The sequence below is a fragment of the Podarcis liolepis genome (genome assembly GCF_965112155.1).
Source record: "Podarcis liolepis genome assembly, chromosome: 9".
NCBI classification, from domain to species: Eukaryota; Metazoa; Chordata; class Lepidosauria; order Squamata; family Lacertidae; genus Podarcis; species Podarcis liolepis.
Genome location: NC_139564.1, coordinates 45,245,648 through 45,271,334, shown reverse-complemented (window position 1 = coordinate 45,271,334; position 25,687 = coordinate 45,245,648). Strand labels below are relative to the sequence as shown.

Sequence of the window (25,687 nt, the reverse complement as noted above, 5' to 3'; positions counted from 1 at the left end):
AGGAATATGTCTCATATGTTACCATAGCAGTTGGTTGGCATAATACATTATCATTTCAAAACATCCTACAGATCAGTTTCCTCAAGGCTGAGCAGATGAGAAGATTTGAGAAGGAAAGGGTAAAATGCTTTTGACTTTCCACTTCTAACTCTAAAGTTTCATCTTCAGAGCATTCATCAATTTGTGGAGTCCCGTTTTCTCACACACGCGTCCTCTTTTCCAGATGGAAAGAATAAACAGAGCCAGGGAGCAAGGATGGAGGAATGTGCTCAGTGCAGGTGGAAGTGGTGAAATCAAGGTTGGTAGATGCTGTTAAATGTATATGCAGACACACTTGTTCTTCCTTATTTCTAACCTTATCAATAATCTGTAGGTGCTTGTCAAGCTCTTACCAGCACCCTTTAGTCCAGAAGAGGGGAATGCTTTTCAGACGGATGCAGCGTTCCTCTGTGGGCAATCTTCCAGGGGCTACATGCCAGTGGTTAGCAGGACCAGAGGCAAAAATGGCAGAGCAACAGGTGTTGTTGGCATCCGTCTGTCTCAAGAGACAATGGAGTGCACCTCTGGGGGCAAAGTCCAACTGCTGCGTTAGCAACACCAAAGGGATCTCCCCGGGGCACAAGCCTGGGCTGTGTTTATGGAGGTTCTGGGCTGCCCAGATGACGAGGCCCTCCTCTCGGCCTCACTGATGCAGTCGAAAAGAAAGCAGAGCAATACGTTTAGCGCCAGCTTGGGGTTGCCAGAAGGACGTGTGCAAGGCACCATCCAACAATCTTGGGGACTCCTCCGGATTGGAGTAGGGTTTACTCCTTAGCCTTTTCTTCGCCCAAAGATATCCCACAAGGTTTAGTGGAGGTTTAGGGTCAGAGTTTTCCTTCTCCTAGATGAGGTACTTTGCCAGGTTGACAAGGCTCATCTGCCCCTTGAATTCCCTCTACAGTACGTGTAGAAACCACCTTCTTGAACAATGGACCCAGTATTGTTACCTTTGTGCAATTGGTTCCATTCTAGCCATGTGAAAGTCTCTCTCTCTCTCATACACACCCACACACATATACCTCCCTTCCATCTAAGCAGGCAAGAAGCATTTTCACAGTCCAAGAACACACTGCAGCCACAAATGCTTCAAAGGTTCTCAAGGTGAACGTTCTTGAGGGCATAGTGCAAAGCTGGGGGAGCAGTGGCCTGAGGAGAGTCCTGAGGGCTGGATAGGGCATTCTGGAGGGCCACGTTTTGTGTTGGGTGCAAAATAGCATACGATACAATGGACACTCCCCCCCCAAAAAAACACATTTGCAGGTTTTTGTTTAAGTTGTAGTTTTCAACTAGGTCCAATGCAAAACTATGCAAGGATGAAGACTACATTTTTTCACGTTACAGTGAATTTTTTTGTGTGGATTTCTATAACCATTGCAGAAGATGCAATCCTACGAATGCACAATGTTGATCAGAACATGCTGTGAAATGAATGCATGTGTAAATCCTATACTCTGGTCAAAAGAGAGACACTTAACAGTGCTGTAGATGACACTCTTCATCAAATAATATGTAACATTTCTATTTTTAAAAGGAAGCCACAAGGCGGATAGGAATAAATACATGAGTGTCTATGGGTCTCTGTTGCTGATAGTAATCAGATAATTGTCAGAAATTACTGAAAGCCACTTTGTATCGCCAACTAGCCGGATATTGTAATACAGAAGTCACTTTTATGTTTAGAGGTTCTTAATTACAATATCTAAATCTGACTTTTATTACCTTAAGGAGAGCAGGTGCTGCCAATTCTCATTGGAATCATAACATGAGAGCTTATTCTTAAATTCCTAGGCTCCGTTTTTTGGAGGCGGAGGAGCTGTTGTGCCTTTACCTGTGCCTGGTCGAGGACAATATGAACACTATCATGCTATTTTTGATCAGATGCAGCAACAAAAGGAAAATATTAAAGTAACAGAGGGAAGAGATGCTGAATTGAGAGAGAAACATGGTCCAGAACCTATTGAAAGGTATGTCTGCCTTCATTAAAAAGGAAAGAACAAGTCATTCTAGATGAAAGTAATGAAAACTGCTATGCATATTTATCTACAGAGGACCACCTGGAATTCATGCAGGAGTTCCTAATGGGCCTGCAGTTCATCATCATTCACCTGATGCTGATGCAATTAGGAAAAGAATGAAAAGATTGGAGGAGGTGTCTAGACAAGCCAATGCAAACAGGTTGGACTGATGATGTGTGGATCTGTCCTGTATGTGTAGGTTTCTGTCACTGTCTGTTTAGTTTAATAACTAACACTAGAGTGTGAATGACAGTCTTAGATACACCATAATCATCTGCCCACCTATCTAGATGAGAGTTGTTCTATGATATTACTAATTTCTTTAGGAACCAAAATGCTTACCTATTTAATCTAATAAGTTAACAAGCTTGCACAAGTATATTGTGCAAGCAGTATAACAATTGCATGGGAGGGTCCAATTAAAAAAAGTGCCTAATTATCCTCAATTTATATTTCCTAGATTATATAATCCAGAGCAGTAAACTTCAACTTTTTTCAGATTACGCAGCTTTAACCCAAACATTAGGGGATTCATTTCACAGTGTTTTACCCATATATTTGTGTGGTAGTAATGTTGTGAGCCACGCTAGGGCAAGGCCCAGTATTTGAAGACCAATGACCCATTGGATAGCAACAACATTGTGGTATCTGGCTATTGTCCAAGATGATACATTTACTGTATTTTTCGCCCTATAGGACGCACCGGCCCATAGGACGCACCTATTTTTTTTGGGGGGGGGAATCAAGGGGAAATTTTTTATTTCCCCCCCAGGTTTGCGCAACCATCCCAAGCTAGAAGAGGGAGACAGAGCGCTCCGTCTCCCTCTTCTGCCTTCAGGGACAGCTTGGCCCGCTATCCCGCGAGCTTATGGGGCTGGCGGGGGGAGAAGCAGGCTTGCTTCTCCCCCCGCCAGCCTCCAGATCAGGTCAGGGAATAGCGGGATGGCGGCGCTCCGCCATCCCCCTATCCCCCGAGCTTGTGGGGCTGGCGGGGGGGAGAAGCAAGCTTGCTTCTCTCACCCCCAGGCTCCCGATCAGGTCGGGGAATAGCGGGGTGGCGGCATTCCGCCATCCCCCTATCCCCCGAGCTTGTGGGGCTGGCAGGGGGGGGAGAAGCAGGCTTGCTTCCCCCCCCCCCCAGATCAGGTCGGGGAATAGCGGGGTGGCGGCGCTGCGCCTCCCCACTGTCCCCAGCTTTTGGGTGCAGGCTGCTGCCCGCAAGCCTTGCGAGCCCGTGGGACATCCCGCCGGGCTTGCAAGGCTTGCGGATAGCTTCCTGAAGCCTGGAGAGCGAGAGGGGTCGGTGCGCACGGACCCCTCTCACTCTCCAGGCTTCAGCGAAAGCCTGCATTCGCCCCATAGGACGCACCCAGATTTCCCCTTCATTTTTGGAGGGGAAAAAGTGCGTCCTATAGGGCAAAAAATACGGTCCTTCACACATCATGGGTTGCCCCTTTTTAAGGCCTCTAGAGTTGCTTGCCTGTATGACAGGCAACAGAAACTGGCAGGATGAGGCTTGAAGAACATGGATTTAAGATTTTATTGTACACTTCTGCTGCAATACCGCTGTTGTCTTTTATAATTGTAATTTCTCTTCCAGTGCTTATGATGCAAATAGTATATTATGGAGAATACATTTCAGCCTTAAACAAAAATAGACCTCTTTTTAAGCTGTCAGGATTGCTTCTTGTTTAAATTTGTCTTCCAAAGCAGTTCCAAGAGGGTAGAAAAACCTTCCCAACCTCATTGTCACCAGACGTTTTTGACTGCAACTCCCCTCATCCATGGTTATCAACCATGTCAGCTGAGACTTGTGGGAGTTGGGAATCTAAAACCTTCGGAGGGCACCAGGTTGGGGAAGGCTGGGGTAGGCATTTGTGTGCTTTCATTGCAATCTAAAATCTCTCGGACAAATGAAAATTGCTGGAAATTGTTTTTTCCTTGAGGACCAAGGTTGGAAAACCTGAAGTCCTCTAGATGTTGGACTCCAACTTCCATTGCCCCCAGCCAGAATGGCCCAATGGTCAGGGATGATAGAAGGCTGAAAGCCTGGCTAAAGAGCATCCATGACCATCAACTCTAGGATCTTGCCCAAGAAAGAAAACTTACACTTGACCCATGCTGTACAGTGGTTAGCAGAATATATTTCTAAATGTACTTGACTGTCACTTGCTAGCCACCTGTTGTATTACGTGCTTATCTTGGATCAATAAAGTGCTGAATGATGTCGCTGCATTTATTTGAAGTCTGCTGAAATCTTAAATTCAGTATATTTTTCCTACTAGTTTCCAGTTCCTCTTCTTAGTTATATATGTGTGTGTGTGTGTGTGTGTGTGTATATATATTCAAGTAAATCAAACTCGTAAAATGTTTTACTCAGGCAAAAAGGATGGGTAGCTGCAGAAAGAGCTAAACAAGTTGAGGAATTCTGGCAACGGAAGAGAGAAGCCATGCAAAACAAAGCTCGTGCTGAAGGACATATGGTATGAAATTTTACTTTCCTACTGTATCAACATTTGAATTCTATTTTTTTAACAGTTAACTTCCACATGAACTTGTAAAATCTATTAATCTCTGCAGCAGGACAGTAGTAATTCTTAAACTTTAGGATTGTGTTAGAAGTAATCCACAAAAATTAGATTCTGCATCTTCCCAGTAGTTGACTCGCTTCCTATATCTATATTGAATCTTATTTTTTATTCGGGCTGGTGGTATGAGACAGTAGCTTGCAAATCATGCAATCCAAAGAAGTATCTTTGAGTTAACAGAAGAATTTGCACAATGAAATTTCTCCCTCATTCTGATTACGGCTGCAATCCTGACCATGTCTGCTCAGAAGCAAGTCCCATTGAGTTCAGTAGAACTTGCAGTTAGGAAAATGAGGCTAGGATTGTATCTGAAAAGTTTTTTCCTGGTGTTGCACCAGTATTTCAGGATGGCTTGCCAGGTAGGGTGGAGAGCTGCTCTCAGGAGGAGAAACCCTTGCAGCGTATATAGACTTTGGTATGCAGCTCTTTGGGGTGACCAAGGTACTTGGTCAGTTCAAAGTTCAGCTACGCAGCACATGCTCTTTTAGCCACTTTTAACCTGTTGTTCAACTGAAGCTTTGTATGTGAAAAATTCATTGACGTGTTTCAGGTTTAATGGAAAATCATGGCTATGAGTAAGCCATGCTGAACCTCAGGCTCATGTGCTTTCCCTCTCTTCCTTTTTCATGGGCAAGAGAGCAGAAACAAACAAGCCACCGTTCCCATAGTATAGGCATTATAGGAAGCCCTGGTTTGTTCAAAATTGTGACAAGAAATCTTCCAGTTAGCTTCTAACATGCAAAGGAGAGCAGGATGGAGGAGTTGAAAAGATCAGAACCTGCTGTGACTTGTTTAAGCACCGGGAAAGCATAGCTTCCTACTATATATATAAACTGAGCCAGGACATGGGTGTTGCTGTGGTCTAAACCACTGAGCCTCTTGGGCTTGCTGATCAGAAGGTCGGCAGTTTGAATACCTTCCCATAAACTGAGCCATTGTTGTATTTTCCTTCTGGTTCATGCCATGCATAACCACTGTGCTCAAGTATTCATGTTACTTTGGGCATGGGGAAAACAACAACAAAATCTGAATTAAAAATGCTTTGAGTGTCTCACTGCAAATCTGTTGCCAACTTTGGGGGTTCGGCACTCAGATACGAAAATCAAGTTTAAATCATTATTATAAAATGATTTAAACTTTTCTGCCCAAGACATTATAAATCCAAAGGTAGCCTGAAATCTGTTTGGATTGATATTATGGTGGTGGCTTCTGTGGTCCACACCCATTCCATGTCACAGACACATGTCCTCATGCTTTAGAGCATTTGCTGGCAGATACTTTCTCTACTCATGGCAAAATGTGTCTACACCATAAAATGAGAACATTCCTGATAATCTCTGCAGGTCAAAGAGTGAGGTGTGGCTAGACAGAGGAACATTAGTGTAGAAAGAAGAATTTAATGATCCTTTTTATAGTTTGCATACACTTAAAGAGTTTCCCATTGCTTTTTTAAAAAAGAAAACTACCATTAGCATATGAGTTACACTGTCTCGGAGGTGGCAGTGATCTGTACATCCACAAAATTCCATTTCTACACGAAGGGAAATAGAGCAATGTTTTATTTCCCAAATAGGAGGAGCAAATGCCATGGCATGGCAAATTGTCACCTGAATTTCCATTACCTTTCCTGTTCGCCTTCCTTCAATCTCTGATAGTGAAATCTGTGTCATGTTTTTCAGGCTGGAATGAACCACCCATCTATTTTTGAAACAGTAGCTCCATCTAAAAAGCCTATAACTTACATTAGGACAAGTTCACACTCTCTTCTTCTCGGTCCTCTAGAGTAATAGATAATTTTAGAGAGGTTTTAAGGTGCTGCTATCAGTAAATTAATAGGAGAGAAATGTGAGCACTCTGACAACTTGGAAACTTTTATGCACTACAGCCAATATCATCTATGCATGCAACACAGGTTTTTGTACCAGTCAGTACAGTATCTGCCTGCATGCAATTATGAGCCAGTTTGAAAGCAGCATCCCATTTGGATGGAGAACAGCTGTGCAGAAACAGATATGAAAAGCCCACACTTTAGAAACAGTGGGAGTTTGTTATATTTTACACTTTAATTAGGTGTAAGGGGAGAAATGTTGCTGCTTAGTCTTCCCACCATGTGGATGAACTACTTGACTGCCTGTCTTAGTACTCAGGGAGTGTGGCTCAGAGCTTGTTCTGGAATCAAGCAGACTTTTACTTGCTCAGGATCAAACTATCCTATCAAAGGACCCAAATCTTTGCTGCCTTCTGCAGAAACAAAGCAAAAGAAGAGATCACCTCTGTGATTATTACCCTTGTGTAGTATTGGTAAGAATTTGACTGATTAAACAAATTATTGCCTTTCCAAAATTACCCAAGTGCACCATATTAAATCAATAGCAACAAATTTCAATACTTTATCACCTATAATATGCCACTCGGGCAGCGATATGCATTTATGTCACCACAATCGCTTGAAGATTTTTGGAAGGTTTCTGAGGGGGATTTAACCAAAAGCATTCATGTTAAACCATGTTGCAATAAAGCTTTGTTTTCATTTAAACAAAGTGTTGACACTTGATTTAATATACAGCAATTATACACTAATAATTCATTGTGGCAGTGAAGTTCTAACAGTGCATGCCAAAGTTCTAAACTGAACAGATGTTACAGTCTTAAAGGCACAGTCTAAAATATGAGATACAAAGGAACAAGAAGAGTGAAGCTTGGGTAATTAAATAACGCAGAGTGTATTTTTGCTTTATCTTAGCCATTCATTGAGGAAAAAAATAGTAGATGTTGATAAATATAAGGTTAGATAATGTGGTGGCCCCAACCGGTCTTGAATTTAATACATTAAATGGTGAACAGGGCACCCTGCAAAACCTGACAGCTATCTATGGAGGCAGGCCCATTTCTTCAAGAGGAAGGAAAGCCAGAAACAAGGAGGAAGAGGTATGCTTCCTGCATGTTTTCTGCCTTCATTGCACATATAGAACCCTTTCCTGCCTCATTTTTTCTGCATGGGTTGTCATGTATAATCAGAGGAAAGGCCCCTCCTTGGCATTCTAATTAGTTTCAACTTGCAACTCCTAGAGTTGTCCCATAGATGAATTAACATACCTGTCACATAAGTTTGTCACCAGAAGTGAATCATTCCTATTCCCTTAAAACAGAATTTGCCCTCATTGTCTATTAATAGCTCTCCACAACTCCTAGGCCACCAGCGATGGGTCTGCTGAAATCACTTAGAAGTATAGCATTGATACTCTTCCATAAGAGAGTTGTTCCATTAATTTCCCACTCTGTGAAACTGACATACATTGTTTAAGTTATGTATTGCTGCAACTTTCCTCTTGACACTTTTTTAAAATTTTATGTTCCTTCAGGAATACTTGGCAAGACTAAGGCAAATTAGACTTCAAAACTTCAACGAACGCCAGCAAATTAAAGCTAAACTTCGTGGAGAAAAGGCAAGGATTCTAACCATGAAGGCATTTTATTATAGCTCCGTTCGCCTTGTTTTCTGCTTTGTTAGATGAAACTGAATTGTTTATTCTTAGCTTGTCAAGTAGAGCTCCACTGATTCTGATGTCGAAGTGGCAATCTTCTTGATGCCCAGCTCTTCAAGGAAAGGCTTTATGCCTCCATGGCTGCATGCAAAGCATTTGCTTTACTCAGCTATGGCCCTTATCAGTGAGCCAAGTATTCAAATGCTCATGTGGCTGCTTGGAAATTTGAGACGGCGTTCTAAGAGTTGATGCAACATATGGCTAGGCTACTAAAGATTGGCTCTTTTTGATCCTGCAGCGCTCAGTCCATATGGCTCCCTACTGGTTATAGTTGTCTCATGGCAAGTTTTTAAATGAACACCATATTGCAGGGCACCTTGTAATTCTACCCTAAGATTCTTGCTTCTCATTTCGTTTCAGTTATGAAAATGGAAAAAGACCCTCCCCCCCCCCCCACAAAAAAAGGAAAAAGACTCCATACTTGCAAATGCATAGAATATAAATGATTATATTAGACTTCAGAACTGGGAGTTGTGAAGACTCTGATATGACTAATTTTACTTTACTGGAATATTTGCAAGCATTTTTGGAAAGTATCCCAAAGTTCCTGTTAGGTCACATTTCCCTGGGGTTAAGTTATTAGGAATTTCCAAAGGAAATCCTCTCAAAATTGTATGCATTATCATGCTTCCAAATCCTGTCAAGACTATGAAACTAATATATAGCCTCAAGAGCTTCGTACATGAAATTTAATGAAACTTATAAGATTTCAAAAATTGTTAGTATAGCTTGCAGTCTTCTCTTCTGTTACTAGTCTGCTAAGTATATAAATTTGAGAATAACTGTTTTACAGAATGAAGCTTGTGGTTCTCCTGTACATGAAATAGATGAAGAAGCAGAGCTAAGGCGTAAGAAAATTGAAGCACTGAAGGTAATGGTGAAAGAGTGGTAGAGGAGAACTTGCTGCGTTGATTTACAAAAAAACGGTGGGTGAAAACAGAACAGCCAATAGAGCTGTTTCGTACACTGTTCTGCACATACTAGCATTAAGACCTTGCTGAGTATCACAATGGATGGCAAGTTCCATCACATTTTGAGAATTTTTTTCATGGAAGATCAACGCAGGAACATTTATGGTGTAGGGCCAGGAAGTGAAGTGAGATGGGGAACAGTACAGGGACCATTGGTGCTGACCACATTGGTGCACATGGCCCTTGCCATGCCTGCTGCACCTCATCAGTTGCGATTGGGGACCTTCAGGAGCATGTTCAATATTCCTTGCCTGGTGCTGCTGTAGCTCCTCCTCGTCTTTCTGTGCCTCTCCAGCTACTGTCTTGCAGCGCTATACGAAGCTGCAACCGTGATGGAGGGTATCGCATTGATCCTGAAATGTGTTTTCTGTAAAGTCTGGAAATTATTGAGCAAAAGTGTGTATGAGGTTTTCTAATGTAGATTTCAAGAAGAGCTGTGTAGGTAATTGCTGGTGCAACATATTGTACATGCACTGGCCTTTAGAACGCAGAGTGCTCCTTGCTGAAAAGTTTCTCTCTTTGGTCACATTACAAGGCACAAGCAAATGCCCGGGCTGCAGTCCTGAAAGAACAGCTAGAACGGAAGAGAAAAGAAGCATACGAAAGGGAGAGGAAAGCTTGGGAAGAACATGTAAGAAAGATGAATTCTGACACTTCCTCTCTGCTGATGCAATTTACACTTAGAAGCTTAGATTAGTATTGTTTAATTTCTTCTTGTATCTCCAGAGGTCTTGGAAGTAAGTGTTCACAGCCTGATGTCTTTTGCATACTAATTTCCGTTCATTTTTTAGCATTAGTGTGCTCTTAACCTTTACTGATGGGATCTAGGGCCTAGAACAGGCATAGGCAAACTCAGCTCTCCAGATGTTTTGGGAGTACAACTCCCATCATCCCTAGCTAGCAGGACCAGTGGTCAAGGATGTTGGGAGTTGTAGTCCTAAAACATCTGGAGGGCCAAGTTTGCCTATGCCTGACCTAGAAAATATCTACCCAATCTTGTTTGGGTAGAAAAAGTAGTAGAGTCTGCTGGATTATAACACATACTTCAGACCAGGGGCACTTTAATGATGCCACAGTGTGCATGAATTTCTTCTTGTAGTAAACTGGTATGTTTATCTTTTCATATAGTACTGAGAAAAGCACAAGAATGTGGATAAGAAATAGAGGACCATCACCATTGCCCACATAAACATTTTAAAGAGCCCCCAACCTGCTTCCGCCTCCCCAGTTGCACAACACCAAAAATATACAAATAGCACTACATCACTTCTTGGGGACGTTCTAGGAACTCTAAAAAAATTACGTATTTCATAAAAGTTAAGTATCCTTTTTGTGTTTAATGACTCTGTGCTATGCTGCATGTGGAGATGCAGCAAGTTGCCAGAGAGCAAAGAACACTCACCACTAGCAACCCAAACTACTGCTCTATTCTAATAATAGTAGATCCAGGGAGTTCATATCAGACTGCCATGGAATAGGACCAATTTTTACAAAATTAAATAGTTGAATGATCATGTCTTAATTAAAGAAGAAAACAAGTGATAGAATTTGGTCAGTTAATCAGTCTGAAGCTGCTGTTTTTTAAAAAAAAGAAAAGCTCTTGCAGCTTTATATTTTTCTGTGATAGCTGGCTGGGAAGGAATGAAACTGTTCTACCCTTTTCTATTTGGTTGTTACAAAATGGTAGCTTTTGATTTTAGAGGCTGTCTTGCATAGGAGAGTCAAAATCTCAGAGGAGAGTTAAAACTACAAGGGGATGTTTTTCATCAAGTTGTGCCCTGAAGGCTCAAAAGTTCAGCCTAGGAGCCTGATTCATTAAGAAGAAATAGAAACTTAATCAGGAGTCTACTCTCTTTATGATTAGCCAAATGGTAGGGAAGGGGAGTGAATATATTGTACAGAAGTGAAGGCAGAAAATAGGGTGGTTAGTTGTGAAGTCAGGAACTTGAAGAGTTGCAAGACAGAAAACGGTCTAGAATATTTTGAGTGCTGAGTGGTTGAGGGCATAGCTGCACACTGCAGCAGACAAAAGCCAGGAGAAGACCACAAAGTGACCCATTAGCTGAACAGAGGGATGCAAATTAATAAGCATTGGTGTGGTTAGGGAAACAGTCTAGACTATGTATAGCTGGACGCATTTATCTCTGTTTATATCCACTTGGTGGCAGTGGTGATGAAGGAAGAGCTGGTTGGTTTGGCTGGTTTGTTTGCCTCCCTTCCCTCTCACCATGCAGCCTACAGGCTGTGCCCTTACACTAACACTTCATCATTGCCATGTGAAATATAGCACATTTTACATTATACCCACAGCTGGTAGCCAAAGGGATAAAGAACCCCATGGGAGCTGCAGAATTAAGTCCCACACATGGCAAGCAAGAAGGTGGAGGTTCCCCTACCAGGCTGATGAAGCCCATTTCACCACAAATCATCTCCATGACATCCGCTTTGAAGGAAGTGGGCGCGGTAAGTCGTATATTTCAAAGCAGTAACCACATATATCTCCATTCAGTGTGCAAGTGTCAGGAAGGGAATATGATTCTCAGTGCTCCTCTCAAGAATGAAAATTGTATGCGCACGCAAAAAACCACTATTGCATTGTGTTCTACATGCTTTTCAAACACACAAATTGATTTGTGTGGAAAAATTGGCATGAAAATTGGCCTTCTCATAGATTAACATTGCCATTGTAGGAATTCTGCCTGCAAGGAATACGTCAACAATAGTATGCTGAAACATTCACTGCACAGCTGTTAATGGCAAGCATTGTTTCCCCCTCTGTTCTTTCTTGTACTAATTACTGTATTGGACACAGTCTTTCATGTTGTTTTGTTGCATGTTTTGGATTTTAAAGGATGAAAATGCGTCGGTCATCCAGGAAGCCTCAGTAGAAGCAAAACCTGATGTTGCTTTTCAAGTAAGCTAAATTACTTCAGCTTTGTTCTATACTTTGGTTTTTTAGAGGTTTTGCTTTTTATGTAATGGGTTGTTTTGTTGTTTCTTTCCTGCTTCAGAACAAGCGAAACATACTCCGAAGACTGAATGAAAACCTTAAAGCACAGGTAGATATAAAAGAGGAAAATGAACCTAAAGACATCTGTGAGGTAGCTCCGCCTGATGAGAGGAACCAGCATCAAGAAGAAAATCATCCGGTTCCACCTGATCGTAAGAAATGGGAGGCTGGGACTCAACTTGTGGTTCCTCTGGCACAATTAACAATGGAAGCATCTTTCACTGGTACAGAGGGTAAGTTGACTTCGTTTAAGTTTGTTAACCAAATCAAGTGAATTGCAAAGATTGCACTTACTAGGTAATGCAATCCTACTTAAGTTAGTCTTGAACTTGCTTCCTCAAAGATTCGTAAGTTGCAAACTGTTCGGTCGCATAGCTTCAGTAGACCCAATCTTTCTCCTAAGTCTACTCTCCATTCAGAAGTCCTTTTCTCTCCCTTCCTCCCTCACCCTAATTATGTCACAAATTGTTAGCAGCTGTGTGTTCCCCAACTGGCAGTGAACAAGGTGCAGACCTTTCGCAGTGTTTCACATCCAGTGGTTAGCAACTTGAAACTTAATTATATATTACCACCCATTTTGTGGACAACATGGTTTCTGTGATATTTCTGTGCACTGGAATTCCCAGCTCACTTATAAACCTTGGGTTGTATCCAACACAGCAAACTTCCTCATTCCCCCTGGAACTTCCCCTTCCTCTTCTCTCCCCTTCTCTAGCCTCCTGTGCATCCTCAAAATTGGCTCCAGTGGTTTTGAGGGTGTGGGAGGAGTTGCGGGGGAGCAATAGATAACAACCCTTTGGATTCCTGTGACATAAGCTTTGACATTCCATTCGGAATGTTCCTTCTTCTCCAGTTATATTGTTTCTTCTATCTTTATTTTGGAAGTTGTATCCAAAGAGCCTTCTAGAGGTTCCCTCACTGCGAGAAGTGAGGTTGCAGGGAACCAGGCAGAGTGGTGCCTGCCCTGTGGAACGCCCTCCCATCAGATGTCAAAGAAATAAACTATCTGACTTTTAGAAGACATCTGAAGGCAACCCTGTTTAGGGAAAATTTTAATGTTTGATGTTTTATCGTGTTTTTAATATTCTGTTGGGAGCCGCCCAGAGTGGCTGGGGAAACTCAGCCAGATGGACGGGGTATAAATAATAAATTATGATGATGATGATGATCATCATCATCATCATCATCTAGATTTTGGAGGAGTGACAAATGGCCCTACCACCCCACTCCTAAGGAGAGCTTTTTCACTTAGTGGAGAGAGAGAGAGTTGTTACCTTAAAAAAATTCTGTTCTCCGATTCATTGCTTTTGCTGTAGAAGATATATAACAGAAAGGAAATATTAATTCTCAGATTTCTGTAGCCAAATCTTGATCTAATTTCATTGTATTTAATCTAATCTAATTGCACTGAATCAGAATGTTTTGTTTTAATAAACATTTGTATTGGCTTGTATCTGTGTATCGTAGAAGCATTTGCAGCCCATTTTGTTCTCTTTATACCCTTCAAGAATAAATTAAATTGGGATGGTATGTTCTTTACTGACAGGTCATTACTCTTTTGTCTTTCATTGAAAATAAGGGGGGAGGAAGCCCTTCCTAAAGCTTTTTATGTCAACGTGTTAAATATTTCCCTACAGCACAGACATTAGGAGAGGTTATTAAGCTAGACGCTGCTGAACCCCAACGAAAAGTCTGGGGCAAAAGCCCCACCGATTCAGTGTTGAAGATACTTGGAGAGGCTGAGTTACAACTTCAGACTGATCTGCTAGATGACCTAAGTATTACCAACGGTAAGGAGAAGCTGAAGCTATGTTAAGTTTTAAAAAAACTTGTATCAGGCTTATATTTTGCACTGAAACTTTCATGAGTGGTGGTTTAGGATAGACCTTTGGACTACTATTTTCCATTTATCCTTGATTTAATAACAGAGTAAAGCTTCCATTCTGAATAAAACCTGTTCTTGTTCTCTTTAACCCCAAGCAGTAGCAATTCAAATCCAGGCACCTCTTGCACTGTGAATCATTGTCTAGAATCTGTTTTCTCTCTTCTACTTACAGTGACACATTAAATTGGACTTTAATACATGGAGTGAAATTACAGGGGACCAAAACAGGCATAGTAAAAAGGAAATCATTTTATTATGATGAAAAATCAAATTACCATTTGATAGGTTAATAACAATTTTAAGGCACACTTTAATTTGTTGAAGTGTTTTCACTATTTAATACAGACTTGATGCCATTTTAAAATATGTATTTTCTTAAAAACTGTTCCCTTTAATATTCCTGAGTATAAAAGACTGGAACTTAACGGTCTCATACAATAAAAAAAATGCATACAATTTCCAGCTGTTTATGTAAGACTAAAAACAATTCACTTTCGGACCCATTTGAATGTTGCAATAAACCACAGTTTGTCTTAAATTGGGGTGGCTAATCCCTTGTTTGGTGGCCTTCAAGCAACTTTTTCTTCTCATCTAAGACCCTACTGAATTCATCAGTAGCAAAGTAGGCATCGCACTAGAGGTGGAAGGAGAAGTTTAAATCCAGCACCCTGATGGGAATGCAATCACTCAATAGACAATGATCAACTAGATCTTTTGATGAACAGGGAGGGGGCAATAACTCTTCTCAGCTGATCTGCATGTGTGTTTTATGTGTGTTCACACGTTGAGGTGGCCACACCTATTGCTGGCATGCAGCACCAGGAGGGCTGGCAATGGGTGATTGCAAAAGCTTAACCACACCAATCATGATTAAACCATGCTTTAAGAACATGTGTTCCCCCTGTCACAGGGAGGAGCTTAAACAAGCCAACGCAGAACATGGTTTCCTTTGTTTCAAACAAACCACAAGCCAGAAATAAACCAAAGTTTGCTCTTGGTCTGTTTCTGGCTTCCCACTCATTATTCGTTAGATACAAAACCATGGGGCCATGGTCAGATGGCACAACAAGATGTCGGAACTACAGTTTGTGTGATCCATGAGCAATAGAAGAGAAGCCGCACAAGTAGTCATGCGGCAAGGTGGAAACATGTTCATTATTAAACTATTACTTAAGACAAACTGTGACTTAAGACATGTTAATGAGGCTACTGTAAGGATGCAAGTCTGTTTTCTTCCTTTTAGTAAAGAAACCTGCATTTATTAAATCTGGACAGCTTACCTTTTTACCAGACATCTGTGCTGCAACATATTCAACGAGGTGTATATTTAAGTGGCAATTTATTACTTTGCTATAGAAGTTTCAAAGGAAGCATTAACAGTGAGAGACAACAGTGAAATGAAAGCAGAAACTCATGCCAGAGAGGAATCATCGACTGAAGTGGAAAATACTGAAAAGACGACACAAGAAAGCTCTCAAGCATCTGAATCTACCCAGTTGACAGCCAGGCCTGATCTGATAAACGGTATGACTTTCCAGTTCCAAATTTATTCACACACCCACACCCCTGTTTTTAGTAAGGAGCAGAGAAATGCTGTTAATGGAAGTTTAATAATTAATAAATTAGGGCAATACAATGTCAAAAATAATTTATGCAAAGGTAACACGCTGAAGAGTTGCTTGTCAATGGTGCATCTTAGCACAGACGGCTTATGAGAGTTAAATAATTGTTTCAGTGCCTTCCCATAGGACATATGTGTTTATGCATAACAATTATAAATAGCTTTTGCGCCTCCTGCTAAATTTTAATATCCCTTAGGAATTCTGATGCAAGTAAATGCCTTTAGCACAAGTACCGCTCCTTTCATTCGTGAACTTGTTTCCACAGAGCCTGAAGACTTGGAATCAGAATTGTTAGAAGAAACCAAAGAAGATAAATGCAAAGCAAATATATTCCCTGTCATTGCTGATGTGTGGGTTAAAGAAAGAGCAGAAGCAAAGGAAATTGTGTAAGTCACCTTCCCTTCATGCTTCCACTGGTATGAAGTTTCATTTTTGAGAGTTTAATGCGGAAATATATTGTGTGTGTGTTTATTTCCTGGCTTTGGTCATCTTTCACAGGTCAGAAGATCCTACTGATAGTAGCCAATATGACAACGAAGATCTTCCAGAGGATGGGCTACTAAAAAAAATGCCACTCCATGATGAAGCATCCGTAGGTCAGCAGTCATATTATTTATACTTCTTAGAATCTAAAATGGAATTCGAGGTTTTGGGGTATTCTGTATGTCTTTTGCCAACGTGAATTGGAATACTTACCGTATTTTTCGCACCATTGGACGCACCGGACAATAGGACGCACTTTGTTTTAGAGGGGGGAGAACAAGGGGGAAAAAATCTCCCCCTCTCTGCCCAGCGCCCCTTCAGTGAAGCGGCAGGAGGCGCTGCACAGAGAGGGGGAGAACTTTCCCCCTCTTGTTTTCCTGCTCTAAAACAAGGTGTCGTTTAAGGTGCGTTCAGGCGGCTACCTTGGAAGCCTGGAGAGTGAGAGGGGTCGGTGTGCACTGACCCCTCTCGCTCTCCAGGCTTCAGGTTCCTTTCGACCTGCTCTTTGGGGCTGGGGGGCGCAGCGGAGAGGCTCCTGCCATAGCCACGCATCACCTCTCGAGCCAGGAGAGGGTCGCGGGGGTTGCTTTAGCCCCGCGAGTGCTCTCCCGGCTGGAGAGGTGACGCGCGGCTATGGCAGGAGCCTCTAAAGCTGCGTGTCACCTCTCCAGCTGGGAGAGGGTCGCGGGAGGCTGCTTTAGCCCCGCGCGCGCTCTCCCGGCTGGGGAGGTGACGCGCTGCTATAGAGGCTCCTGCCATAGCTGCGTGTCACCTCTCCAGCTGGGAGAGGGTCGCGGGAGGCTGCTTTAGCCCCGCGCGCGCTCTCCCGGCTGGGGAGGTGACGCGCTGCTATAGAGGCTCCTGCCATAGCTGCGTGTCACCTCTCCAGCTGGGAGAGGGTCGCGGGAGGCTGCTTTAGCCCCGCGCGCGCTCTCCCGGCTGGGGAGGTGACGCGCTGCTATAGAGGCTCCTGCCATAGCTGCGTGTCACCTCTCCAGCTGGGAGAGGGTCGCGGGAGGCTGCTTTAGCCCCGCGCGCGCTCTCCCGGCTGGGGAGGTGACGCGCTGCTATAGAGGCTCCTGCCATAGCCGCGCGTCACCTCCCCAGCCGGGAGAGCGCGTGCGGGGCTAAAGCAGCCTCCCGCGACCCTCTCCCAGCTGGAGAGGTGACACGCAGCTACTGCAGGAGCCTCTATAGCCGCGCGTCACCTCCCCAGCCGGGAGAGCGCGCGCGGGGTGCTTCTTTAGCCCCGCGTGCGCTCTCCCGGCTGGAGAGGTGACGTGGGGCTGTAGAGGCTCCTGCCATAGCTGCGCTTCACCTCTCCAGCCGGGAGAGGGTCGCGGGGCTACGGCGTCTTCGCTCCATAGGACGCACACACATTTCCCCTTCATTTTTGAAGGGGAAAAAGTGCGTCCTATAGAGCGAAAAATACGGTAGGTTGCAGTTCTGTGTCCCACAAAGCCCTGCTGCTTCTGAGCAGACATGTAGGCTTGAAGTGTAAACAAAGAGTTAAACTTAACATGCCTTGTTCTTCTGGTCTGTAGGGAGTATAGTAGACAGGAGAGGGTTAACTTCCCTTCAAGAGGAAAGCCCAGGCCAAAAGCCCAGGCAACAACAAAATCTATGTCTTTCCTGGATAGGAGGAATCTTCCAGTAACAGGACAACTTTTCAGTGTAGAAATTTCTTATGGGGGAAAAAAACCATAAGCAGATAATCACATTTATCAACAAAAGAACAGAAGTGAAAAAGAAAAAATATGGAGAGAAAAGAAGGAGGAGTCCAGTGGTGTCCCTAACTGAGAACTGCTAAGGGAAATTGTGCATGCTATATTTGCAAACGACCCTCTGTGATTTTACACTCTCTGTGGTTTGGTTGTTTCTATTTAGTGTGGGCAGAGCTGTCTGCTCCACTCTCCACTGACCAGAAGAACACTTCATAGTAAGTATAACGTTCCACTCTCGGAACAGCGAGGAAGCAGACAGCAAAAGGATATCAGGGTGGAAGGAACAACTCTTTATAGCTGCTGATATTGTACTTTCCTGTAGAGGAATATTTGAGGAGAAGCTTGTTGCATGAAGGTGGACAGTTGACCTCTTGATCCCCTCTTGAAGGTTTCTGGTAGTGTGCTGTGACCAAGCCATCCAAGGTAGATGTTCCGTGCACACCCTTGCAGGCGCATGGCATTCGTGAGCATACTAGGTCAGGCAACATGTATTCTGACTCCTCTGTTCATTATGTTTCTTCCCTGTGTGCCAGTATGGAAGCAGTTCTGGCATAGACTGGGAGTCTTGGCCCCTGAGTACAGCTTGAGGAGACTTCTGGGTGCCAGACAGAAATTCCATATCCTGGGAAAATGGGGTTAAGGTGGTTCTGTAGGATTTATATTTCTGCATACCAGGAGAAGGTACTACTGCAGCCTGTGGGCAGTGACTGGCTCGGAGTTATCTCTGTCCTAGGGGATTCTTTACAAGGAACCATCCAGAGCCAGTTAACAATGGATGTAACCACGCTGGACTGAGGAACACTTGATATGCTATAATCCATACATTTAGCCCTGACCTCATTGGCTGCCAAGGTGCAGGCAGAAAAACGTGTGGTTCTAAGCATGCATCTACCACCATCCATGAGCAGAAATGTTACCCAACTTATATAAACCTTACAGAAAACTACATTTTGATGAGGTGTGCGTTTCAGCAGTTCTTTATGCTTCGAAACCCAGGAGACGAGGTTTCAGTCTTAAGGTGACATTGGTAACCTCTAAGAGACTTGCATAGAACAACTTCATAAATGTGGTTCCAAAAGTTGTGGAAAGAACTACAATTCCAGGGAAAAGTTCAGCTAGCGGGCCATGCACTAGAGGGGCCTTTCAAGCCACTCATGGATTCATGAGAATTATTATTTATTTAAACTGTAGCTATCTATAGAAGCGCTTTGCTCTTGCCCTCGGAAATAGTTCCTTGACCCCTGAGGACTTAGGGAAGAGTCAGTTCACTAAATGGAAGCAATCTGCTGCTCCTATTCTGATGGCTTCAAAAAAGAACCCTGTCGCTTCTGCCTAGAAGGCTTGCTAAAAGTTCTTGTCAGACCTATATTTGCTCTAGAAGAACCCTGGGCTCCTGAGTTATGAACTGTCTTTCAATAGACTAATGAACAGAAGGGTCTATTCATTCAGTCTCTTTCGCACGCATTTTCTCAAGCAATGCAGACACTATAATGAGTATTTTCAAAAACCTGGTGAGGAATGGTGACTCTTAACACTGAAGGGAAACCCTTTTACTTGGAAGGAACTGGCAGAGGGGAAGGGAAGGAGGGAGCCTGGAAATTGCCATCTGTCCCCATTTTGTCTTTACATAAAGGCTAGGCCTCAGCAATGTCATCTGGTACTTGTCACAATCCAACCCTCTGCCTCTAAACACACTAGCCACGCTAACAGATAGCAAATTGGAGAGGCCGTTTATGGGTAGGGGAAAGCTATAGCACCCTTACACATTGTAGTCATTTTGCTCTTAAAAGCTTGAACTCTTCCATCCACCACCCACTTTGAGGGATTTTGGGGCAGTCCCACAATTAATTAGTAATTTTCAAGGAAAGGTAACGCAAGGTGCAGCATCGGCCTACAGCATATCTTATTTCTGCAGTAAATTATTGAACTGCACCTAACACTTTTTAAAAACAAAGCTTGCTGGAATGTTAACCTGTACATGTATTTGTAAAATGGTGTTTTCTCTCTCGCTCCAGATCCCCATGATTCCATGCAACCTGAACCCTTTTTTCAGAAAGTGGTACAGCATCAAGCAAGATTAACAGCCTTTCCTGTTCTGTCAGCACAGTCTTCCCTTGATGATTCCATTCCAACAAGGTCACGCTCTGTATCGCCAGAAAAAACAAAAGGCAAAAATTCATTGTTGATAGGGCTTTCTACTGGTCTCTTTGATGCGAACAACCCAAAGGTAAGCATTTTTTTTCAAAAAAACAACAACAAAAAACCTTAAACATTGCACATGCATGCATTTGCTGCATGGGTATATAATGCTTACGGAATTGTTGCGTTCTACAGTCTACAAATGGACTTGCACCCGTGCAGCTGTTCTTTGTAATACTAGAAATGCACAAAAAAATTAAAAGTGCTACTTGGGAGATTTTTTTATTATAATTGGGGGCAGCCTCCTGAAGATGTACCCGATACTAGTATACTATTGTATAATATATATATATATATATATATATATATATATATATATATATATATGGGAAGTAATAAAGGAGAATTCATAATCTTAGCATGAAAACTGTTCTTGATTCTTCATTCTCCCATTTCCCCCCACTCTGGAAGAAAACAAACCCCAGCTGCTTGTTACTATCATAACTATGCTAATGTAAATTTGCAAGTTATTTTTGTTATTATGGTCACACGTTCATATTCTTGCTGGTTGGTCTGGTCTGCTCGTTTAATGCAGTATTCCTTTTTAGCTGCTGAGAACCTGTTCGCTCCCAGATCTTTCCAAGCTATATAGAACACTAGTTGATGTTCCCAGTGTTGCTGATGTGCAAAATCAACAGAGTCTCGAAATAGATGACATGGAGGATGAGCCCATCAAAGGAGAACAATCGGATTCTGAAGACATGTGAGCAAAAAAAAAAAAACCTCTCAAAAACTGAAAAAGTATCTCCATAAAGCATTAACTTTAAAGCTTTTTGTTAAAAAAAATCTTTTAAAAATCTAGTACAGCTACACTAAAATAACTGGCTATGTGGTAATATCTTGGTGGCTTTCCTCAAGGGAATAAAATTAAACCAATGCTTTGCAGTGAAAAGCAATGAAAAAGAAGACTTGAAAATGTGATGCAGAGTTTTATCTTCTGTTTACAATAGGCTAAGTACTGGCTGTACCTATTACCAAATCACTACTTCTTTTGCTGTTGCTGTCCTTCACAGAATGCTTAAAATGTTCAAGCTGTTGAGTGTGGAAGAGCTAGTCACAGAATTGTGATGTTCAGTGCATCTGCTGCTGAGGGAAATTGAATGCCCTTGACTAGGGAAAGACACTCTCTGGGCCCATTGGAAGTGGGGAGAGAGCAGAGAATGACGGAGGGCTGGTGAGCTGTTTAGGAGGTTACTGTCTAGGGGCCTTTCCACACTTCTCTTTTATCACAATATAGTTGCTGGGTGTATTTATTTTTTAAATTTTTTTGGCATGCTTCCACACAGCATCATTAATCAGCAGGTATTCCAGAAAAATGTAGTCATAAACCACTTGTTCACCTAGGAAAAAAAACATCCTAACATTCTGTGAAAGATCTGGAATGGATCATCAATAATTTTTGTGTGTGTGGAATTTGTTCAAGCATCATCCTGCTTTCTCTGTTGGGAGGTGCTACTGGTGGATATTGTTCTACAGTTTTGATCATGTTTTCTGTCAGGCCCAATGTTAAGCCAAGAAACAGCTTGTCTCCTTTTCAGTCGTTCATGCAGATACTGATACCATGTCAACATATTGCTGATGACAATGATCATTATCTGCAGATAACGTTAAGTCACAATAATAAGGTTCACCATAACACAAGACAGACAAAACTTGGTCCTTCCTTCTATTCTTCTGATATACCGTAGGGTTTGAATACCCAGGCCTTGTGCAGAAAACAAAAATGGGGAAAAGATTTTGGTATCCAGCATGTATGCTCTCTGACATTTGCTGGTTAGTGGAGCACAAGAACTAGATGATACCTAAAGTGTGTGGCTGAAACTCTTCTCGAACCAGGCACAACCAGCCATTGCTGTAGATGGGAAAAACCACACTCAGTCTCCTGTGTACAGCTACAGTTGACTGAATACCCTGCGTTCCAAATGTGCTCAAATAAACACTGGATCCAACAGTAACTATACCACTATAAAAGCTAGATGTGGAAAGACCAAGATTTTATCAATATGTGCTTTTTAAAAAACCCCACTGAAACATTCCCTGTCTTCTCTTGGCAGTCTTTTCAGTTGCCCAGCTGCTCATATAGTCCTTGGTTTTTAAAGTGGTTCCTATGTATTCAAAGCATGCATCTTGCTATATCTTTAAGATTCAAGGGCTGGGGAGCAGTTGTGTTTTTCTACTGTAGCTAATGGTTTCATAAACATGAGTGATTTTATTTGGGAGGAGAGAATTTTTCTGCATACTGAATTGGTTAGCTAAACAAACTTATAGTAAGCGTTTCTTTGCAATTAAAATTTTCATGCTTTGGCCACTCAGCATCCTAATCACAGATCCACTCTAAGAACAGGCAGTAGTCCACAAACTTCTTACCAATAGTGCCATCTTCCTCATCACTCTCTTTCAAGGCCTTACCTGATGTGATGTGTTTGGCAGTGGGACAAAGAGCCATATTTGGGTTTCAATTCCCCTTCCCTGGTATCTTGAGACACTTTGATGGCTTTCCATTCACAGCTTAAAGATGGTACAACAGAGACCTTCTTTTCCAGACCTGATATTTCTTCATTCCCCATCGTGACAGGCTAAAAATCAAGTTAAAAGCTGAATGCTTCATCTACTGTCTTTAAGCAATATAACCTCACACAGAAAGTTAGAAGGCAAAGGTCCAATGGCATAAATGGCATTTAGTTATTTACACACAAACAAAAATCATATTCATTTCAATACATTTAAGGGCTAATTCATATGTTAACCTTTAGTAGTGTAACTGCTGTTTACTCTAGACTCTTATGGTATGGTGGCAATTTATAAATATTTTCTGTGCTTTGGTACTTTCCACTATACTTTCCATAAGGATGTTACCCATACAGCACAACAGCAATCTATAGAGAAGTGTTTTTGCTGCTGCAGCCACAAAGTAAGAGGTAGTTCATGGCTCAGCCCTTCACACAAAAACCTTAACCCTAACCCTGTTTAAGACCTACTTCTCCTGGAATGAAGTAATGGTATGCAAACATTTTGCATTGCAGTATGTTTGGGGAGGCAGATCCAGATTTGCAGGAGCTTCAGGCTTCAATGGAGCAATTACTTAGAGAGGAGCCCAGTGATGAATTCAGTGAAGAGGAAGAAGCAACGTTAAAAGCTGAATGCCTAGCAAATGGTACAGAAGGGGATGAGGTTGACAACAATATCAGCAGCGAAAGTGTGCTTAATGAAGAATGGCATTCAGGTATATCTTCATTCCAGTTGAATGGTTTGTTCTTACAGAATCATAACTCTAAACGGTTTTGGTCCGTGTGTGTCTCAAACTTGGAGATAAACTCACTGATGACCCTGACTTGCTGCAAAGAATTCCTACAACTTGAAAAGGCAAACTCCTAAAATAAGTTATAGAAATGATACACATTTTGTTGGTGGTGTATCTCCTAAGTTAGTCCTCCTGTTGTATCAGTCTAATAAGTTAGATACAAGGTCTGTTCAGCATTAACTGAACAAATATCTAATTTGAGACAGCACTACCGTTAGCATAGTTAACTGCAAAATGAACATTCAAAAGAGCAAAACATATATTGTACTGCCTTCAGATTGCAGTACATGAAGCACATTACTATGCTAGATCAAACCAAAGATCTGTGTAGTTCAGTCCTACATCTACAGGGCTTGCTGACTCCCCAGTGTCCCTCAAAATTGTGTTTCCCAAGTTTGTACACATGCAATGCATTGATCTACAGAGAGGGGGTGCCTTTGTACAATTCCCTCCTGAATACCACAAGAAGACAGGATCGCTGCTTTTGTGCAAAGTATATGAGAATGCACATCTTTTATAGGCTCTTTCTTAAATATTCTATGTATGTCGTGAATGTGATAAGTCTTTCTGAAGTTTTATTTATTCTATAATTTTGCCTCATTCGGCCTTCCAGAGAAAGTATGCTCATAGTAAGTACTGAAACTTCTCTGGATGGGGTGAAGGAAGTATTCACTAATGGAATGTTCCCTAGCTTAGTTCATGTGGGGTGGATATACATTGGTCTGATTAGGAAATCAAAGTTGATGACATTTTTTTAGGGCAGCTGGCCGCCAGGGATGGGAAGTGGTTCTGCCCCCCTGCAGCACCCGTCCATCAAGCACTATGAAGCCCTCAAGCTCCCCTGCCACCCAGAACCCCAACCCCCTACACACAGCAGCCACTGTGCCGCAATACTGACCCCCCTGCCGCCCTAAGACCCCCCACCAATGTCCTACAGAGCCCCCCCCCATACACCCAGTGCAGACCAACCCCACCCCTGTCTAGCTTTGCTACTATGTTGATGCAAAGAATTACTACAAAACAGGTGGAACATTAAAATGCTTCCCTGTGTTTCCATTGCATAGACAACAGTGATGGTGATAATGCCAGCGAATGTGAAGAGTATGACAGCGTGTTCAGTCACTTGGAAGAGCTGAGATATAACCTGGAGCAAGAAATAGGCTTTGAGAAATTCATAGAGGTTTATGACAAAATAAAGGTTTGTGGGATTATTTTACACAAAGGAATCTGAAGGAAAATTGTCGTTATTAATTACAGTCCATCGTTGCAAGGTGTGAACCTAAATTAATTTGGTTATGTGTCAGTTAGTTGTAGGGCGTATTGGGTATTAGAGGAGGCTGTATGAGGTAATTGGTTCAACTTTGTTCCCCACTTTGCACTGAGCTCTCACCTCTGGCTCCTAGAAGCTATCTGCATGAGACAGTGGCCACACTCCGGGAACGGCTTCAGCGGGCTGGCTAAACTAGGGGAAAGTAGCCAGTGGGTCTCAAAGCCTTGGTGCGTTAGGGACTTCCCCTGCATGCAAAGATGAGGTCTAGCAGATTGAAAAGACGAGACCTATAGTGGGTCCAATGGTCAAGAAGGCAGTTTCTGCACTTGGTATAGAGGGAAGTGAGGCTTGTCAACCTGGGAAGGTAGGCCATCTAGAAGAAAACTCTGATCCTATGCCTCTGTTGCCTTGTGGAATATCTTCAGGACAAGAAAAGCCTAAGGAATAAACCCTACACAAATCCAGAGTGGAGTCCCAAAAACGGTTGGGTGGCACTTTGTATGCCTCCTTCTGGCAGTTCCGGCAGCCAAGCTAATGCCAAACGTATTGCTCTGCTTTCCTTTGGACCACATCAGTGAGGCTGAGAGGGGGGGGGTCTTGTCTGGGCATCTCAGGACCTCCATACACACTGCCCAAGCTTGTACCCCAGAGAGGTCATTTTGGTGCTGCTAAGGCAGTAGTTTGACTTCATCCCCAGAGGCACACTCCATTGTCTCTTGAGACAGCGGGTGCCAACAATTAGTTGTCATATTGTGGCTTCCAGAGATGATTACACCAAGTAAAAAAGAAGCAGAAGTTGCATTTCTTTCTAGATTATTTTGAATTTTTTCAGCATTTCAGAAAGTACATTTATGTTCCTTTTCTCTTAGGCTATACATGAAGATGAAGATGAGAACATTGATATTTGCTCAACGATCGTTCATAATATTTTAGGAAATGAACACAAATACCTATATGCCAAAATTCTTCATTTAGTAATGGCAGATGGTGCTTATCAGGAAGGTAAATTATCTGTTTACTGTATTCATTCAGCGC

At 42.4% G+C, this 25,687-nt stretch overlaps 1 protein-coding gene across 16 annotated transcripts in view; it reads left to right on the top strand.

Moving 5' to 3' along the window:
* Nucleotides 1–25,687, top strand: part of NEK1 (NIMA related kinase 1) — a 42,946-nt gene that overhangs the window by 14,134 nt on the left and 3,125 nt on the right. For 6 of the 16 annotated variants that reach the window (XM_083520242.1, XM_083520243.1, XM_083520241.1 and 3 more), the window contains 21 exons: nucleotides 72–119; nucleotides 224–298; nucleotides 1,828–2,003; nucleotides 2,086–2,214; nucleotides 4,435–4,537; nucleotides 7,487–7,570; nucleotides 8,005–8,088; nucleotides 8,981–9,058; nucleotides 9,694–9,789; nucleotides 11,469–11,621; nucleotides 12,010–12,072; nucleotides 12,170–12,401; nucleotides 13,806–13,958; nucleotides 15,410–15,577; nucleotides 15,941–16,061; nucleotides 16,174–16,271; nucleotides 19,898–20,109; nucleotides 20,630–20,784; nucleotides 23,105–23,304; nucleotides 24,447–24,580; nucleotides 25,522–25,654. In XM_083520242.1, the coding sequence (XP_083376368.1) occupies nucleotides 72–119; nucleotides 224–298; nucleotides 1,828–2,003; nucleotides 2,086–2,214; nucleotides 4,435–4,537; nucleotides 7,487–7,570; nucleotides 8,005–8,088; nucleotides 8,981–9,058; nucleotides 9,694–9,789; nucleotides 11,469–11,621; nucleotides 12,010–12,072; nucleotides 12,170–12,401; nucleotides 13,806–13,958; nucleotides 15,410–15,577; nucleotides 15,941–16,061; nucleotides 16,174–16,271; nucleotides 19,898–20,109; nucleotides 20,630–20,784; nucleotides 23,105–23,304; nucleotides 24,447–24,580; nucleotides 25,522–25,654 (2,695 nt within the window). The remainder of the gene's footprint in view (nucleotides 1–71; nucleotides 120–223; nucleotides 299–1,827; nucleotides 2,004–2,085; nucleotides 2,215–4,434; nucleotides 4,538–7,486; nucleotides 7,571–8,004; nucleotides 8,089–8,980; nucleotides 9,059–9,693; nucleotides 9,790–11,468; nucleotides 11,622–12,009; nucleotides 12,073–12,169; nucleotides 12,402–13,805; nucleotides 13,959–15,409; nucleotides 15,578–15,940; nucleotides 16,062–16,173; nucleotides 16,272–19,897; nucleotides 20,110–20,629; nucleotides 20,785–23,104; nucleotides 23,305–24,446; nucleotides 24,581–25,521; nucleotides 25,655–25,687) is intronic. The other 10 variants (XM_083520238.1, XM_083520248.1, XM_083520247.1 and 7 more) reach the window with 3 other exon arrangements.